The 19,274-nt window shown below is 52.7% G+C and overlaps 1 protein-coding gene and 1 long non-coding RNA gene across 2 annotated transcripts; both read left to right on the top strand.

The window, feature by feature from the left end:
- The first annotated feature begins 13,892 nt into the window (after positions 1 to 13,892).
- On the top strand, positions 13,893 to 15,608 carry CCDC166 (coiled-coil domain containing 166). The gene is made up of 3 exons (XM_070632165.1): positions 13,893 to 13,983; positions 14,157 to 14,613; positions 14,714 to 15,608. Exons 2-3 carry the CDS (start codon positions 14,173 to 14,175, stop codon positions 15,467 to 15,469), a joined length of 1,197 nt encoding a protein of 398 aa, XP_070488266.1. The 5' UTR covers positions 13,893 to 13,983; positions 14,157 to 14,172; the 3' UTR covers positions 15,470 to 15,608.
- Positions 15,609 to 16,831: 1,223 nt separating this feature from the next.
- On the top strand, positions 16,832 to 18,953 carry LOC103561580 (uncharacterized). Its single transcript, XR_547476.2, has 2 exons — positions 16,832 to 17,199; positions 17,953 to 18,953. It is a non-coding gene; the product is annotated as an uncharacterized lncRNA (long non-coding RNA).
- The last annotated feature ends 321 nt before the right edge of the window (positions 18,954 to 19,274 follow it).

Genomic DNA, 19,274 nt, shown 5'->3' with positions numbered 1-19,274 from the left:
CCCTCGCCAGCAGGTGAGGCGCCGCGGGGAGCTCGGGGGGAGTGCCAAGGCGGGGGCTTCCCGGCGAGTGGCCGGAAGAGCAAAGCTGGAGGAGGTGAGTTTGCAGGAGCGGCTGAGAGGGGCCTGCTGTGCGCCAAGGTCACGCGCCAGGCGGCGATCAGAGCCTCCGAGAAAAAGAAAGCGAGGTCAGGAGGCCGGCGGGTGGGGCGGCCAGGAAAGGAAGTGGGAGCACCAGCCAGCCCGTGGACTCTGGGGGAGAGCATCGAGGGGGCAGCTAGGCAAAGCCTCCGAGTGGGAGTGCGCCTGGCACGCTGGAACCACAAGGAGGCCCCCCGGCGGCTGGAGCGCTGGGAGAGGGCAGAGCAGGAGGGTCCTTGTCGTGAATGGAGGAAGCAGGAGAAAGGAGGAAACGGTGGAGGTGTGAAAGGGTGGGTTCTGGCTGCAGTACAGCCCTTAGATTTGCTGTGGGTGGACTGTGGTGTGAAAGAAAGAAGAAAGTCAGATGACCCACAGGTTCACGGTGCAGGCTGTGTGGAAGACCAGGGCTGAGATGGGGAGGCAGTGGATATAGCAGGTTTAGAGAGATTGGGAATTGGGACATTTTTAAGTTTAAGATGCTGATAGTACATCCAAGTGGAAATCCTAGAAAGACATGACTTTGGAGTGCAATGACGAGGTGACATACCCTGGGGGTGTTGGTGTGGGGTGTCATTTAAAGCAGCAGCTGGGCAAGATCACCAGAGAGTGAGTACTGGACCTAGAGAGGGCAAGGCACAGGCCTGGGCCTCCAGCGTTCAGAGTGAGCTCCCAGGCTGTCCAAGGACCAGCAGTTTAAAAATCTTTCAAGCTATTGCAGACCAATAACTTTGTAAAATACAATAAAAATGAGTTGCTAGAAAAAATGTTAAAACCATCGACATATAAAATAAAGCCCCAAATTTGCATTAGAATCGTAGTCATAAAATTACTCTGTCCTGTAGCTGTCAGAGTTCCTTAACTCTTCTCCATTTCTGAGTTACTTCGCTGTAGACCTGCGAGAAGCAGTCTGTGGGATGGGGCTGAGGGCTGAGGAGAGATTGGTGCGGTGGGACAAAGGCCAGGGCAATGTGTGGGGTCTAGCGGCCAAGTGAAGTCAGCATCTGAAATGGAAGGAGAGTGCAAACGAGAGCACGAGATACCCCGGCACCCCTATAGAATGGCTAACGTCAGGAAGACTGGCCACACCGAGTGTCAGCGAGCGTCGGAACGGACTGGAATGTTCCTCTGCTGTTGATGGGGAGGTGAAATGCTACAACCACCTTGGAAAACAATTTAGCACTTTTAAAAGATGCCGAATGTACGTTTATCATGACCCAGGCATTTCCCACCTAGGTGGTTGCCCCAGAGAAGTGAACACACGTGTCCACACAGACGTGCACACAAATGTTCACGGCAGCTTTATCTGTAACAGCCTCAAACTGGAAACGACCCGGCTGTTGTTTCCAACATTTGAAACAGAGGAACAGATAAATAAAATGCGGTGTGACCGCGCAGTGGAATGCTAAAAAGGAAAAGCAAAAAAGGGAAAGAAACTATCGATACACACCACATGGATGAAGCTCAAAATCCTTATGCTGCTAAAGAAGCCAGACTTCTCCTCAAAAGAGTGTGTGTATGATTCCATTTATACAAAATTCTAGAAAATGCCAGCTACAGGTCAGTGAGTGATGGCCTTGAGGGGGACTGAAGAGAGAAATGGGTTGTGAGTGGTACAAGAAAACTTTTGGAGGTGATAGACACATTTAGTTGTGGTGATGGCTTCAGGGTGTATACTTACGTCAAAAGTGTTTAAATCGCACACTTTAAATATGTGTGGTCTTCCGTACTTCAGCTGTATCTCCATATAAAGTGAGAGGGGTGCAGAATACACAAGGGAAAAAGAAACAGTGAAGGAATGAGTGACTTCAACTTCCGCTCATGATGGAGCAGCTGGTGCTGGACACGCCTTCCTTCTGTGAACAGCCGGAAAACTGGACAAGGTATGTGAAACAATTGTCTACAAACCCTGGACAACAAGCAGTGCAGGGCTGTGATCTCGGGAAAACAGAAAGCAACAGGGCCCCTCGACCCCGCTGCCGAGCACCACGGCAGGCAGGAGCACTTTACACGAGTCCACGCAAAGAACTTGGGGGCATGAGCAGAACGAGTCTCAGATTTTACGTGGACAGGGGAGAGCTTCAAGTGCCAAGTAGCTAGGGTGGACACTGGGACCTTCAGGAGAGACCCTGGACAGGTCACACCCCTGTGAAATGACTAAACTAGCCCTAGACAAAGGCTACTCCCACCCACCAGGAGTGCAGAGAACAAGCCTTGACAGGAACAGGAGGGGCAAACATACCTAGCTGCCCGCCAAACCCATCAGCACTCCTCAGAGGGAAGCAACACAACACGACACTCAGGAACGTACAGTTCACAGCAGCCAGCATCCAACAAACATTACTAGACTTACCCAATTAAAAACGTGGGCAAAGGGCTTGGACAGACATTTCTCCCAAGAAGGTATACAGATGGTCAACAGCACATGGAAAGGTGCTCAGCATCATTAGCCATCAGGGAGACGCAATCAAAGACTCATGAGATACCACTTCACACTCACTAGAATGACTGTAGTAATAATCAACAACAAGTCTTGGCAAGGATAGAGACACATCGGAACTCTTGCGCCCTGATGGTGGGAATGCGAAGTGGTGCAGCTGCCGTGGAAGACAGTTTGGCCGTTCTTCAAAAAGTGAAACACAGAATTACCATCTCCAGCAATTTGACTTCTGGATATATACCCAAAAGAATTGAAAACAGATATTCAAACAAATACTTGTACACGAGTGTCCATAGCAGCATTATTCACAAAAGCCAATTGGTGGAAACGACCCAACTGTCCATCAACTGACGGATAAAAAAAAATGTGGTCCATCATACAGTGGAATATAATTCAGCTATGAAAAGGAATGAAGGACTGGTGCATGCTGCAATGCAGACAAGCCTGGGAAACACTGTGCTAAGTGAAAGAGGTCAGATACAAAAGGTCGCGTGTTCTGAGTCCACTTATATGAAATATTCAGAATACGTGGGTCCCTAGAGACAGAAAGCAGATTGGTGGTTTACAGAGGTTGAGGGGAGAGGGGATGCGTAGGGACCGCGTAATGAGTGTAGGTTTTCCTTTTGGGGTGATGAAAATGTTTTATAAGTAGATAGAGGTGACGGTTCCATAACATTGTGAACAAGTGCCACTGAGACGGTTAATTTTATGTTATGTGAATTTCACTTCAGTTTAAAAAAATGTTACAAGCCTTGTGAGAAGGAAGGAAAATATGACCCATATCCAGGAGAAAAATCAGTTGATGGAACTAGATGCATAAGTAGGAGAGAGGATGGAACTGGCAGTCACCTTAAAAACAGATATTATAAATATGCTCATGGATTTACAGAAAAACATGAATATGATGAGGTGAGAATTTTTAGAGCCAAAAAATAAAATATTTGAAATGAAAAACTCATTGGATGGACTTAGATGATCCAAGAGAACTTGAAAACACAGCAATAGGAACTATCCAAATCGAAATGCATGGAGGAAAAAACCTCGCAACCTGCAGGACAGTATCAACAAAAGGGGTGGTTAGAAGGTATGTTTGAGAAAGTAATGGCTGAAATGTTTGCAAATTTGAAGGAAAAATAATACACTCATAGATCCAGGAATTTAAATGAAGCGTAAGTAGGGAAAACACAAAGAAGCCATAACAAGCACATGGTAACTAAATTGCTGAAAAACAGTGATAAAGAAAGAAATACTAAAAGTCACCAAAGAAACTTACATACAGAGGAACAGAAATAAGCAGGACTGCAGAGGTCTTGTCAGAAGAATTTCAAGCCAGAAGACAAAGCAATGATGTCATTAATGTGCCCAAAGAAGGAATAAACCCTGCCAATCTGGAGCGAGAGACCCAGAGAAAACGTCCCTCAAAAACGAAGCAAAATTAAGACGTTTTCAGATAAACAAAGCTTAGAGTATTTATCACCCACAGACCTGCACTACAAAAAAATATTAATGAAAGTTTTTTAAGATGAAGAAAATGATTCTGGATGAAAATTTGCATTGACATAAAGAAATAAAGAGCTGTGGAAATGGCAAGTAGGTAGCTAAATATAAAAGACATTTTTCTCATCTACTAAATTTCATTAAAAGATAGTTGACTGCCTTTGCTGAACCTCGTAGCTCAACAATGGATCAGAAGTCTATCTATCTCTGGGGCCAGCCCCATGGTGTAGTGGTTAAGTTCAGACACTCTGCTTCAGTGGCCCAGGTTTGTGGGTTTGGATCCCGGGTGTGCACCTACACCACTCGTCAGCCATGCTGTGGCAGCAACCCACATATAAAGTGGAGGGAGATTGGCACAGATGTTGGCCCAGGGCTAATCTTCCTCAGCAAAAAAAAAAAGAGGAAGATTGGCAACAGATGTTAGCTCAGGGCTAATCTTCCTCAGAAAAAAAACCCAAAAAACCCACTATCTATCTCAGGTCAAATCATAACCATATGAGATGTCACCTCATACCCAACAGGATGACTACAATCAAAAAATTGGAAAATAAGTGTTGGCAAGGATGTAGAGAAGTTGGAGCCCTTGTACCTTGTACCCTTGTGGAGAAATCGGAACCACGGTTGGTGGGATTGTTAAATGGTGCAACCACCATGGAAACAGTATGGTGGTTCCTCAAAAAAATTAAGATTGGGGCCAGCCTGGTGGCATAGTGGTTAAGTTTGCGTGCTCTGCTTCAGCAGCCCAAGGTTCGTGGGTTTGGATCCCAGGTGTGGACCTACACCCTGCTTGTCAAGCCATACTGTTGTGGCGTCCCACATACAAAGTGGAAGAAGTTTGGCACAGATGTTAGCTCAGGGACAATCTTTCTCAAGCAAAAAGAGGAAGATTAGCAATAGATCTTAGCTCAGGGCCAAACTTCCCCACCAAAAAAAAAAAATTAAAATTAGAATTACTCTATGATTTAGCAATCCCACTCTTCAGTACACATCCACAAGAACTGAAAGCAGGGTCTCAAAGAGATCTTTGCACACCCTTGTTCACAGCAACATTATTCACAATAGCCAAGAGGTGGAGACAACTCCAATGTCCACTGGTGAATGAATGGGTAAACAAAAGGTGGTATGTACATAGAATGGAACATTATTCAGCCTCAAAAAGGAAGGGAATCCTGCCACATGCTACAACATGGATGAACCTTGAGAACGTTATGCCAAGTGAAATAAACCAGTCACAAAAAGCCAAATACTGTAGGATTCCACGTGTATGAAGTATTTAAAGTAGTCAAATTCTTAGAAACAGAAAGTAGAATGGTGGTTACCAGGGACTGTGGGGAGAGGAGAATGAGGAGTTCTTGTTTAATGGGTATCGAGGTTCAGTTTTTAAGATGAAAAAGTTCTGGAGATCTGTGAATATCTGAATATGCTTAACAATATGAATATACCTAACACTACTGAGCCATACACTTCAAAAAAGTTCAGCTGGTAAATTTTGTGTTGTGTGTTTTTTACCACAATTAAAAATAATTTTTAAAGAAGATAGTTGACTGTTTAAATTGGAAATAATAACAATATGTTGTGGGGTCTATAACCTGTAAAAATAAAATGTAATACAGCAATACACAAAGTATGAAGGAATACAATGTAAATATACCCTTATAAGGTTCTTAAATTACACGTGAAGTATTATAATATTATTTGAAGATAGACTTTGATAAGTTAAACATGCAAATCTTTACCTTAAATAAAAGTAAACATACATAAAGAGATAGAGCTATTAAGCCCGTAGTCTAGACAAAATGGAATATTGAAAATTACTCAATCAAAAAGAAGACAGAAAAATAAGGAAAAGGAATAAGAAATAGATGGGATAAATAGAAAACAAATAGCAAGATGGTCAACTTAAACGAACCACATCAAAAATTACATTAAAGGTAAATAGTCTCAATACTCCAATAAAATGACAGAGATTGTGCACCTTTATTTTTTAAAAATCAAAAGCCAAGAATATGCTATGTACAAGTAATGCACTTTAATTATAAAGACATGAGTAGGTTAAAGTTAAAAAGATTATGCTGTGGTCTGAATATTTGTTCCCCCCACCCACCTCAATTTGTATTTTGAAATGCTAACACCCAATGTGATGGTATCAGGAGGTGGGGCCTTTTGGAGGTGCTTGGGTCATGAGGGGAGACCCCTCATGAGCTGGATTAGTGCCCTTATAAAGGCGGTTCTGGAGAAATCCCTAGCCTCTTCTACTACGTGGGGACACAGTGAGCACCAGCTATGAACCAGAAAGAGGGCCCTCACCAGATATGACCATGCTGGCGCCTTCATCTTGGACTTCTCAGCCTCCAGAACCATGAGAAATAAATTTCTGTTTTTTCTAAGCCACCCAGTCTGTGGTGTTTTGTTAGAACAATATGAATAGACTAAGACAGATGGAAAAAGACATATCGTGCAAATACTAATCATAAGAAAGCTTTAGTGGTTATATTTATATCAGACAAAGTGGACTTCAGCACGTGGAATATTACCAGAGAGAAAGCGGGACACTCCCTTATGATAAAACCGTCAAGTCATTAAGTAGTCACTCTAATCCGGAGAGTGTATGTACCTAATAACAAAGTCTCAAAATACATACAGCAAAACCTGACAGAACTGAAAGAAGAAATAATCAAACCAGTTGAAGATTTTAGCACTCCTCTTTCAATAATTTGTAGAACAAGCGAGCAGAAAATAAAGATATGGTAGACCTGAGCAACACTATTGTCCCACTCGACCTAGTCGACATTTAGAAAACAAGCCATCGCCAAGAGCATACACATTCTTTTCAAGTGCGTATGAAATAGTCACCAAATAAACCATATTCTAAGCACTATACAACAAAGATCAGCAAATTTAAAAGGGTTGAGATCACACAAATTATGTTCTCTGATCCCACAGAATTGAATTAGAAGTAAATAACAGAAAGATATTTGGAAAATCCCCCAAAAATTTGGAAATTAAACAACACACTTCTAAATAAACAATGGGCCAAAGAAGAAATCACAAGGAAAATTAATCTGAAAGATAATGAAAACATAACATATGAAAATTTAGGGGCTGGCCCCATGGCTGAGTGGTTAAGTTCGTGCGCTCCGCTTCGGCAGCCCAGGGTTTCACCGGTTTGGATCCCGGGTGTGGACATGGCATTGCTCATCAGGCCATGTTGAGGCGGCGTCCCACACAGCACAACTAGAAGGACCCACAACTAAAATATACAACTGTGTACTGGGGGACTTGGGGAGAAAAAGCAATTAAAACAAAAAAAAGAAGATTGGCAACAGTTGTTAGATCAGGTGCCAATCTTTAAAAAAAAAGAAAATAAAGAAAATTTGTAGGATGCTGCTAAAGCAACACTTAGAGGGAAATTTATAGTTCTAAATGTTTATATTAGGAAAGGGGAAAGGTTTAAGTTTCCACTTTAAAAGTCTAGAAGAAGAGAAAATTAAAGCCAAAGTAGGCAGAAAGAGTGAAATAAGAGTAGGAATCATTGAAATGGAAAGTGGACAAGCAGGAGAGAAAACCAATAAAATTAAAAGCTGGTTCTTTGAATAAATGGAATAAAATCTAGCTAGACTGATTAAAACTCAAAGGGAGAAATTATCAGTGTCAGGAATGAAAGACAGATTCCTACTAAATTCTTCAAACATTAAAAGATAATAAGGATTTATTATTAACAATTTCACATCAATAAATTTGATGACAAATGCAATGGCAAATCTATTGAACAAGTGGGAGTATTCCTCAGATATAATCCATAATAAATATAAATATGAATGGAAGGGCTGGCCCCGTGGCCTAGTGGTTAAGTTCGGAGCGCTCTGCTGTGGCAGCCCAGGTTCAGTTCCTGGGTGCAGACCTACACCACTCTTCATCAAGCCATGCTGTGGTGGCAACCCACATACAAAACAGAGGAAGATTGGCACCAGATGTTAGCTCAGGGCAAATCTTCCTCAAGCAAAAAGAGGATGATTGGCAACAGATGTTAGCTCAGGGTGACTCTTCCTCAGCAAGGAAAAAAAAAAAAGAATGGGAAAGCTATATGCCCACAAGGACAAACAGAAGAGTAGAAAGCACATTGATGGAAATGGAGGGAGGACTGATCACTAGTTGGACAGGCTGAAGGAAATGAGAGTTGGACTCACTCAAGGAGGGTCCAAGGCCAGGAGTGGGGCTGTGAGTGGAGCCCAGGCCAGGAAAGTTGACACACTTGATCTGGAATGGACAGCTGGGCTCCCCCAGCCACGGGCAGGAGGGCCTGCAGGTGGACAGCAGGAGTAAACTGGATCAGGAAGAGCCAGCTCCCAGGAGGGCGTGGAGCAGACCGATGCAGCTGCTGGGGCACGGGACGCCAGCTGGTCCCTAGAGCACCGAGGACGTGTGACAACTGTGGGCCAGCCCCTCTCTTTCCGCCTTCCCTCATGAACTCCAAACCAGAGGAGGTCTTGACCTGCCGTTCTGCCACTGAGAATGTGGCCAAAAGCAGAATTATACGAACATCAGTGAATTTCCGCAAAAAAGAATTCTGAGGAGGGAACTTCATTACGCGTGATAATTAAATCAGTTTTCATTGAACAGCTGATTCATCCGTTCAGCTGTTGTTTTTAAATGTGCTATTATGTGTTTTCTCTTGAGGCCATTATTTCTACCCAGTCCAACTTTCCCTTGTCCAATATCCTTGCAGATATAAATTTTGTCAAGGAGATTTTATTTTCTTATTAATTGGTAGTCAACAATAAATTTTGTTGCATGCAGTTGTAACCTTCAGCTTTGTTTTGAGCGCATTATCGACTTGGGGTGTTTATTATGCACTAGATAAAAAGTGGACCGTGGACCCATGGGAAAATCGTGGGCAGTTTTGGGAGCCTCCTCCAGAAGACCCAGAGTCAGGGAGGAGTGTGCGCGTAGCAGGTCAAACCCCCCAGGATGAAACAGTGTGGCCGGAGCCTCCTGCTCATCCATAGCCAGCGTCCTTGTAACCCGAAGGCCAGTCTCACATGGTCCCTGCCTCCTAGACTGCAGACTGTCACAGGCCATGTGCGTGGGCCCCGCCCCTCCTTGCCCTTCAGTGTTGACGTCTGAGGAGTGATCACAGCCGTGTCCCCATCTGTGTCACAGGGGTAGCCCACTGCCCACCCTCTCTCGTGCATGGCCTCCCCAGCTGCTGGGGTGGACCTTGTGTGCTCCTCCGGCTCCTAGGTCTCAGGTGTCTCTCCTGCTCCCCACATGGACTGTGGACTCAGGTACCCCAGGTCACTCTAGCACCTGCTGGGTCCCTCCCAGGAGGGCACATTTGGGTGGTAGATGTGGTTGTCTCAGATCGTGCGTTCAGACTCAGAGACAAGGGTCCCCGGGAGGCATGCCTCAGGCTGGGCGCCCCTCATGGCTGTCTTGCAGGGGTTCTCTGAGCCGGCCAGTGGAGGTGGGTGCAGGCATCGCCATTGGGGCCTGTGCTGGGCTCTGGACTCTGGACATCCTTCTGTTTATCATCCTTTTCCTCACAAAGAGAGGTAGGTGAGCACCCGGGGAGGGGCATGCAGGCCGACCCGGACCAGACCCCAAGCCCCAGCTGCTCTGGCCTGACCCCTCAGGGAGAACCAGGGAGCCAAGCTCACAGGCCCCGGGCTCCAGCCAGGCCCCTTGAAGCTCATCGAGCTGCCCTGAAGCTGTGACTCCACGGACCCTAGCAGGCCAGAGACCTGGGTCATCGTGGCAGCATCGCCACGGAGCCCTCACTGTGTTCCATACATGTACCCTGGGGCTCCCCTGGACCCAGCCTGTCTTTGCTCCTAGGAAGTGGGTGGCGGTGCAGCCGTGGCCCTCACTGCACTGTGTGTCCAGGGAGGAGAGAGCACTTCCTCCAGGGGCAGCTGTGGCTGTGGGAGCTGACGCAATCATGGCCTGGATCTGGGCCTTCCACCTGGGGCTCACCGTGAGCATGGTGTGGGTCTGGCAACGGTTCCGAGGTGCCTGGCTGTGGAGGGGAGGCCACTTGAGGAAGGGTCCTTGCCTGAATGCCCGGCCGAGAGCCAGCTCAGGTGGCGGAGGGGGCCTGCAGCTGCACATGAGCTGGAATATGGGGAGGGGCCGGCCTTGGGTCCCGCCGAGGGCCCAGAAAACAGCCAGGCCTGGGGTTTCCAGGGCTTGACCGCAGCCAGGCGACACACTGGACAGACAGGCTCTCCTGGGCCTCAGTCACGTTCCTGCCTGTCATCCCCTTTGTGGTGGTGATTGCCATCAGCGCTGTGCTTCTGATCAAGGGACAAGGTCCTGGGGTGGGGCTGGGGCATCCCTCCCACCAGGTCCTCCAGGGTCCCTTCATCTGACCACTGCTCAGCTTCTGGCCACTCCTGTGGGTGTCAAGCTCCTGCCCAGGGCTGAGCTCCAAGGACAGGGTCTCTGGCATCACCTGAGCCCACCCCCAACTCCTCAGGTCCAGTTGGCCTTGGCAGGTGGGAGGGTCGTGGGTACTGGCCACATGCTGGCCTCAGGCTGCCATGGAGTGGGATTCAGTGAAGGTGGCTGGCTCTGCCCCTTGCCCAGGGCACAGGATGGGGAGAGGCCTCCGCAAGAGGCAGTGTACACAGTGGGAAGAGCTCACCAAGGTCCAAGTCACAGCCCCAGTGCTTTCAGGGGCCCTTAACAAGTCACTCCCTGCCTCAGTTTCTCCATCTGTGAAATGGCAGCAGATGCTGCTGGAAGTGCTCACCCCAGGGTTAGGCACACAACTCAAACCCACTGGCTACTCCTGAGGAAGGGAGCTCACGCTAAGTCTCAGGAGCTGAGTAGGGAGAGAGTCCAAGGCAGAAGGCACAGCAAGATAGGGGCAGGGGGGTTGGCCCTGTGGAAATGTGGGGTGGGGGGCCGAGTGGCCCGAGGAGCGGTGTGAGCAGCATCGTGGAACCGGCCCGACAGGACATTCTGACGCAGCCTTCAGGGTCCACCGCAGTCCCCCACCAGAGAGCGCTAGTCAGGGGGGTGGGGGTTGGGGGGCGGCGGGAGGGGGCGGCTAGCCGGGATTCAAGGGTGGGGGAGGGGCAGCCTTGGCGGCAGTTGAGCCCATTTCCTCCGCCCTTCTTTCCAGTAACGTTCCAGTTCAGTGTTCCCGCCAAGGGGTGAGTGACCCCCGGCCCCCACCCTGCCCCCAGACCCTCCTCAGTTGGACTCAGGGGGAAACTTAGTCTTGACCCCTGGAGGGACAAAAGACCGCCACCCCATTCACGGAGGGAGGGAGGAAGGACCCCAAGGGTGGGGAGAAATGTCACAGGTAGCGCCTGGCTTTGAATCTGGGCCCGCGGAGGTGAGTTCCGTCTCTCGTGGGCGGCGGTGGGACCTGGGGACACCAGACACACCCATTCCCCAACAACAGAGAGAAGGCCCCCGGGGCCAGGAGGTGGGTGTGTGGGGGCATCCCAGCCGCCTCCAGGCCAGGCGGCCTCCTCTGCCCGGGGAGACACCACCCACCGCCCCGAGGCCTGTGGCGCGGGCGCCCGGAGGAGGCAGAGGAGACAAGGCGTCTCCTGCCCTAATCGCGCGGCCCCGACTCGGGTGGTGGCGGAGGCGGCCGCGTCCGGCTGGGCGGCGGGGGTCTGGGGGGCGGGGGCGGGGCCGGGGCCGGGGCGGGGTCGGGGCGGGGCTTCCACGCAGCTCCCCGAACGATTCCACCGGGATTGCAGGACTGGGAATTGCAGAAGTGGGAAGCAGCAAGTCTCGAGGGAGCTGGAGACAGAGGAGAACGAAATGCTCACCAGACCCCTGCTGAAAGGAAGCATTTGTGAGCTTTAAAGCGAGACAACTCCCCGAGAAATCCGGGAGGCTGGGACGACTTACAACTCAAAAACCTCTGCCCCTCGAGTGCCTCCCCTCGCAGCAGAAATTAAAAGGCCAAGGTTGATCCAGACACTCCCACGACAGATGCGTGCGGGGCAGGAGCCCGGGAGGGGCCGAGGCGGCCCGGAGTCGCGGGGGGCACCGGGGGGGGGGCGGGGGGGCGCCCAGGGGCCGAGGCTGCGGAGGACCAGACCGGCCGGGGGAGCAGGCTCCGCCTCTCGCCGTCTCAGTTTCACAGTGTGCCAAATGGGGACAGTGGCCCGAGGCGGGCCGCGAGGGTGGCGAGGTGGACAGAGCAGGCGGCTTCGGTGCGGGCAGAGGCCCTGGTATGTAGATACCGGGCCCCGGAGAGGGACTGGAAGAAAACATCCCGAAGGGGCTCGCTGGAGCCCCCCACTGCAGGGTCTCCTGATTCTTCCCGATTCTACTTGGTCTCTTCCCAATTTTCTGTAAAGTCAGGCACCAATTTCATATTAAAAGCCAATATCGGGCTTGCTGGGTGTGGGGCATAGTGGTTAAGTTTGCAGGCTCAGCGCCAGAGGCCCAAGTTGGTGGGTTCGGATCCCAGGTGCCGACCTACACACCACTCATCAAGCCATGCTGTGGCAGCATCCCACACACAATATAGAGGAAGATGGGTACAGATGTCAGCTCAGGGACAATCTTCCTCACCAAAAAAAAAAAAAAAGCTGATATCATTAAAGGCCAACATTAAGATGCTCTTTTAAGAGTTTATGGATCAACATTTCTTTAAAATTTTAGTGTTAAAATAAACGGAGATTTTGCATCGTCTTGAAGCTTGTCATTTTATTTTTATTTATAAAATACATTTTTTCCAAGGAGAAAACTGCCTCGGTTGTGTTCCTAGTTTTACGAGGCTCTGCCACCCCTTTCACGCAGGTGCAGTGAACTCGAGCAAGTCCAGCGATATGAGTGAATCACCGCGGCTCTGAAATCGGCCTCCTGAGAGTTTTCAACACAAGCCTTCCCACCAGAGTGGTTTCCTAAACCGTGCTCCTCACAAAGTTACAAGCCAACAAACCCTGCATCTGTCCATATTACAGCCAATGTAGACAGACCTGGACCAACGGTGACAGGACCAAAAGAGACGTACATGGACGTTCACGTCAAAGGCGGTCTGGACCCGGCTCTTCCCGAGGCAGCTAAGAGAACCCGAGGCCGGGCCGCTGGCTCCTGGCACCTGAATGTGGTGCTCACGTATCTAGCCAAGAGTGAATTCAATGAGGCGATGATGATGTTGCCACAACCTCAACGGCAAGAAGAGCAAGAGCGAAATTCCGGGTGGATCTCCTTCCGCTCCCGCCGTGCTGGCCAGCTGGGAAGGGAAGCTGGCCAGGTGCAGTCCTGTGGGATGAGATGAACAGGCGCCACACGTGTGAGCTGAAGAAACCCCAGAGAGGAACACACTGGACAACGGGTGACATCCGAAGGGACTCGGTCTTCCCAGTAACTCTAACTCCCACGGAGGCCTCCTGAAGGAGCGAAGGGAACCACGAAGTGCTTCGAGGAGAGCCAGGCTCTCCGGAGCGCTGAAATGCTGTGGGGAAGCTCTGACTCGACGAGATGGAGATTTCACAGGGGTGTGCGTGTGTGGGTGGGGTGGGGAGGGGCTTGCTCAAGGCTGGAGGCCAGGACTGGGCGAAGTCTCTACTCTTGAGGGCCAACGGGGATATGAGGCCATCGGTGGACAGGTGGCAAAGGGCCCAAGTATGGCACGTGGAGACTGAGGGCTACTCGGGCTGCTGCTGGGTCTGTTAGGTTAGGAGGCAAGTCCAGCGTCGTCCGACAGGACGACAGGACGTCTGGCAGCAACAGGCTGTCAGGCACTGACTTCCGGAGCAGGAGTTGGGGGAAATGGAGGAGGGGGAGTGGAGTTGTCGCCCAAGCAACGGGGTGGAAGTGGGGGAGGGCGACTAAGTTCTCTCTCCATGGAGACTGCACCGGCTGAACGCCAACATAACTCAAGGTGGGCGCACGCCGACGGACGGCCAAGGTCCAGAAGGAGTCCACGAGTAAAGGTTGGCGACCATCCCCTGACCCCACGTTGACCCCATACCCCTGATTTTGCCTCCCTCAACCTCAGGACCCTGAGACCCGTCCCACCCCGCTAGAATATTCGGGCTAGGGGAGGGGAAGGTTTGCGCTGGAGGAGCGGGCTTGGGCGGTGCCCTCACACGTACCCGTGCCCCAGACCCCGACGCCGACCCATGGCACCCAAAAGGAGGCGCGGGCCGAGCACAGGGCGCCGGCCAGGCGCGGCGAAAGAGGGCGCCGAGGCGCCACTGTCGGAGCGCGCGCAGTATCTGCAGCGCGAGTACAAGCTGCTCTCGGAGCAGCTGGACGCCTGCGAGCAGCGCGTGGACCAGGTGCTGCGGGAGAACGCCTTCCTGGACCGCGAGGCGCAGCGCCTGCGCGAGGAGAACCGGCTCTACGCCAGCTACGTGAGCGCGCGCGCGCAGCGCTGCGCCAAAGCCATCGTCCGGCTGGACGAGCAGAATCGCGTGGACCTGACGCAGGTCCACTGGGAGCGGGGCGAGCTGGCGTCGCACTACCACGGGCGCGAGGACGGGGTGCGCGCGCAGCTGCTGGAGATGGAGGCGCGCGCGGCGCAGATGGCGCGGCAGGTGCAGGAGCTGCAGCCCTACAAGGCCAGTGCGCGCGCGCCCACGGGCCGGCCGGGCGGGCTCCAGGAACCGGGCGGGGTGGGCGCGCGCCGCGCCCGGGCCCTGACCCGCGCCCCCGCCGCAGGAGCTGCAGCTGGAGCAGCTGGCCCGGATCCGGGCGCTGGAGCGCGAACTGCTGCACATGCGCGTGGAGCACACGCAGCTGCTCCACCGCGTGAAGCGGCGCTTCACCGAGGACAAGGCGGCCTTCGAGCGCGAGGCTCGCCAGCGCGTGCAGTCCCTGGCGCGGCGCGCGGAGCGGGAGGCGGCGCGCGCGCTCCTCGCGCACACGCAGGCCATCAAGGCGGACAACGCGCGCCTGCGACAGGAGCTGCTGCGGCTGCTCCAGCGGGCCCAGCTGCTGCATGACACGCGGCGCCAGCTGCTGGAGCAGCGTGAGAAGCTGCGGCGCGAGCACGAGGACACGCGGGACCTGGCGCGGGTGCATGGCTGGCTGCGCCGGGGCCCCGGGGGCCCGCCGCTGTGGCAACCTTTGCCCGTCGCCTCGCGCCCCGCGTCCTTCGCCTCCCCGACAGGCCCGTCGCGCGCAGCCTCCCGGTCCCCGTCAAACGCAGCCTCCCGGGTCCCGTCGCTGCTCTCGTCGCGCATGGCTTCCGGGGTCCCGTCGTTGATCTCGTCGCGTGTGGGCTCCAGGGTCCCGTCGCTGCCCCTTTCGAAGGCGAGCTCCCGGGTCCCGTCCTTAACTCTGTCCCGCCTGGCTTCCCGGGTCTCTTCGCGGTCCTCGTTGCGTGCGGCCTCACAGAACATCCTCCTCTCTGCGAGGCCTGTGCTTGGAGTGGGCTCTTCCTATCCCCGCGTCGAAGGACACCATGAACACTGACCCTGCAGCAGAAGCCGCCGCGGGAGAGCCTGCACCTGCCGGGAGGGAGGCCCGGGGCCGGGGGAGACGAGCGCGCAGGACGCGTGTTTGGAGAGTGCCGCTGTTAATAAAGGTGCGACACCCCCGCTCGCCGCTCTGGCGCCGCCTGCTTCGCCGCGTCTGCGTTTGCTGCAAGGGAGCTGGGTCGCCCTTCGCCCCGTGCCTGCCTGGCTTCAGCACCCTTCACTCCGCGGCTGCCCGCGGGCCGCTCGGGTGTCCTGCCCGCGGGGGTGACAGTCTGGCGGCAGGGACGGACACCGCGGGCACGGACAGCCGGCGTGACGGCGGGAACGGAGTCCGGCGGGCCGGGCAGGAGCCGGGCAGCTGCGCGCTGTGGCCGGAGGGCCGGCGCCATGCGAGCTGCGGTCACAAGGCCTTCGGGAGGGACGTGGCTTTACTCCCAGCGCCGCGGGGAGCCACGGGAGATTTCGTCTGACCTCTTGGGGTTTTTCGGTAATTTTTAAATTTTAATGTAATATCCAACTTAGAGAAAAATTGGAAGAATACTACAGGGAAGTCCCATGTGCACTGGTCCAGACTCACCAGCAGCTTGCCTTCTGTCCCTTTGGGGCGGGGGATGTCCATGCATTTTTCTCCGTGAACCATTTCAGAGTAGGTTGCAGACATCGTGCCCCTTTGAAGACCTCTAAATCCTTTAGTGTTTCCCGAGCATAATTACCGCAGTACTATGATCCAAATCAGGAGATTTAGCATGGGGAAAAGAGCATTAGCTAATCCATAGCTCATATTAAAACGTCAGTTGTCCCAACAGTGTCCTTTGTGGCCACGCCCTCTGCCAAGGTCACGCATCGTATTTACTTGTCAGTCCCAAAGTGCACAGGCCGGTTATTAGGACGTCCTTCAGTGTGTTTTTTTGTTTTGTTGGGGCTTTTGTGGGGGGGGGGGGAGGGTGAGGAAGATTGGCCCTGAACTGACATTTGTGCCAGTCTTCCTCCATTTTGTATGTGGGACGCCACCACAGCACGGCTTGACCAACGGTGTGTAGGTCCGCGCCCGGGATCCGAACCTCGGAACTGGGCCGCCAAAGCGGAGCACGCGAACTTAACCACTACGCCACCAGGCCGGCCCCCTCAGCGTGGTTTGTATTCATCGAGGGCTGTGCTGGGGAGGAGGTCGAGCGGCTTCGGAGAGGCCAGGCCCCACGCACCCTCGATGCTGGCCGAGGAGCACGGACCTCGCCCCGAGCGCGGAGGGAAGGTTGTAAAAGACGCTTGCTCTCTGGACCCCAGCGCAGAGTTGGAAGTCCGACCAACGAGACGGCCGCCGCTAGAGCGGCCGGCGCACTTCCGGTCGGGGTCACGCGAGTTCCGGCCGGCCGGGGCCGGGTACCGGAAGCGCGGGAGCGGGCGGGGGCCCAGTGGCGCTGCCGGGCGCCGGGTTCTCAAGAGGCCGCGACCCTGGCAGCCCACCTGGGACGCCCTGGAGGGAGGCGTTCAGGCCACAGGTTTAAGACGGAGCTCCTGTGGGCCAGGGCAGCGCGTGAGGCGGGTGACGCACAGACGGCGTGGGTGAAGCCCCGCCCCCCACCCCTCCGTGTGAGTGCTCGGCGCACGCGCGCCCCCTGGCCCGGAGCTCCGGGCGGAAGTCTCGGCGCCCCTGGTTGGCGGCGCTCCTCGGCCCCTGGCAGCAGCAAACGCAAGTCGTTTTGGGCGAGTTCGCTTGAAGCCCAGGTCGGGGAGCGTTCCCACAACCACTTCCCTTTAAAAGGAGCTAGGGCTCCTTGGAGATTTGGGGCAACGGTGCGGAGCAGTCTCGGCCGTCCTGTGGACGGGGTGACAGCGGGGCGACGTGCCGGGGTGTCGGGAGCGGAGCCGGGGCCGCAGGGCGGGGGTGCAGCCGCACGCGGGGCTGCAGACGGGGCGGCGGGTTTGCGAGGGGCTGCGCCGGCGCCTGGCCTCTCGGAGACGCGCGCGCTGCCGAGACGACAGCGCCCCGCCGTCGAGGCGCCTTCGCAGCCGCCCGCGCGGGCCCGGCCCCAAGTCCTGCCGGACCTCCTGCGCGCTCCGCCTTTGCGCACCCTCCCCGCCTGACCCTCCGCGCCCCTGCTGGGTTCTACCTGACTCGGTCTCTAGAATTACGCTTCTCACAGCCCCGGTAAATACCTGCTGCGTGAACTGCAGTGAATTTCTCTGCGGGCAACACCCGAGAGCCAGGTTGCTCCCAGACGGGGCCGGTCAGAAGGACCGGGCAGCAGAAGCGAAGGGCTCCCACTCGCCGCCAAGGCAGCTAGTTCAGCATCAAAAAGAATACTGACTGTACTGAATAGAAACGTCAAATGCATAAAGTGCATGAGTTTAAAATACGACAAAACCCCACCCTACCGGTCATCTTGAAGGTTGCCGGTACGATACTCATTATGCTAAAAACTGGCAAATGAAGAATCACGTGTTCATCCCGCCTTTCCCGTGTGAACTGTATTTCAGGATAAACGAATTGTTGGTGAAGGGAAGTTATGTACGGAATTCCACCTAATAACTGCAGAAGAAATATAGCGACGTCATGGTTGCTGAAGCCTGTAGGTGGCAGACTGATGAGGACAATGCACGGACCGGCTCACTCTCCGCATCCGTGAATGGCCCCAACTTTGCCGAAAGGAAGCCACTCAGGGCCTCCTGGTCTGAAGCAGCAGAATCTGCACGGTGCAACCTGCAAAGAACGCTCGATCAGAAGCAAAGCTCTGACCTAATCAAGCTTTGGGACCTGACTATCAATGTATATAAGATAGAGGGGACAGAGGAAGATGTTAAAAGACAGTAGGGATGCAGTCATCCAGATCCTCTTTAGGGCAAATGACTCAGGTTTTTTCCGAAAAATAAATGACAAGGGAAAAAAAAGAGGGAGGGGTAATTATCAATTAACAGAGACTTAAGACATAGGTCCTCTAAATGCAGCATGTGCACCTTGTTCAAACCCTCATTCTAATTTGTAATGTTAAGTCAAGATAGGAAGAGTTTCCTGGTAATTATGAAGCTAATAGACTGCAGCACGCCCCACTTCCTCTTCCCAGGCACTGCTCCTATCCGCTGACACTCCAGTCTCTCTCTTCTGCCCAGACCCTCCTGTCCCCAAGACCCTCCAGCCCACCACTTTCCATGAAATCCTTCCTGGAGAGACATCAGGGTAGGCACTTGTCAGTTTATCCTTGTAGTTCTGCCCCTGTTACTTTATGTGTTTGAAAGCAAGTATTAGTTGCGTATAAGTTTAGAACTACTAGCTGTTCTCCGTGAATTGAACCTTTCATCAGTCTGCAGTGTTCTTCTTTACCTCTGCCCACAGCCGGTCTGACATTAACGTGGCTGCTCCAACTTTCTTTTGGTTTGTTTTGCACACACCTTTCTTTGGGTGTCAATTTTATATTTCAGGTGTGTCCCTAGAAACAGTATAAATGGTTCTTATATTTCGAATACAGTCTGACTTGAATACACTCTTCTCTTTTTGTGGTCACCTGAGAAATGTTAACACGCACATTTAAGCTCATAATTTATGAAGATAATATCTTTACCCTCCTCCCAACCCTCAAAATGCTTTAAATTTTGATCACATCTTCCTGGCTGAGAACCTATTGATAACAAGATTACCCACAAATTAGACATTGTTACTTTCCTTGTGAAAGTTCATCCACCTGCATACTTACCATTTGGGACATATTTGTATGTTGTTATGCTTTGACAGAAAGCTGACTTTCCAAATCCTGCAGGTTTAGTTCTGGTAGTCCCTTATTCCTTGCTCAGCTTTCTGGCTTCTC

Source organism: Equus przewalskii, chromosome 8 (assembly GCF_037783145.1).
Source record: "Equus przewalskii isolate Varuska chromosome 8, EquPr2, whole genome shotgun sequence".
NCBI classification, from domain to species: domain Eukaryota; kingdom Metazoa; phylum Chordata; class Mammalia; order Perissodactyla; family Equidae; genus Equus; species Equus przewalskii.
The sequence above is the reverse complement of the archived record's forward strand: the minus strand, read 5'-3'. Positions and strand labels throughout refer to the sequence as shown.

Excerpts from the sequence above, each read along its gene's own strand:
- CCDC166 (XM_070632165.1), top strand. The coding sequence starts at position 14,173 with ATGGCACCCAAAAGGAGGCGCGGGCCGAGCACAGGGCGCCGGCCAGGC. Across the intron at positions 14,614-14,713 it reads AGGAGCTGCAGCCCTACAAG|GAGCTGCAGCTGGAGCAGCT; the intron begins GCCAGTGCGCGC and ends CCCCCGCCGCAG.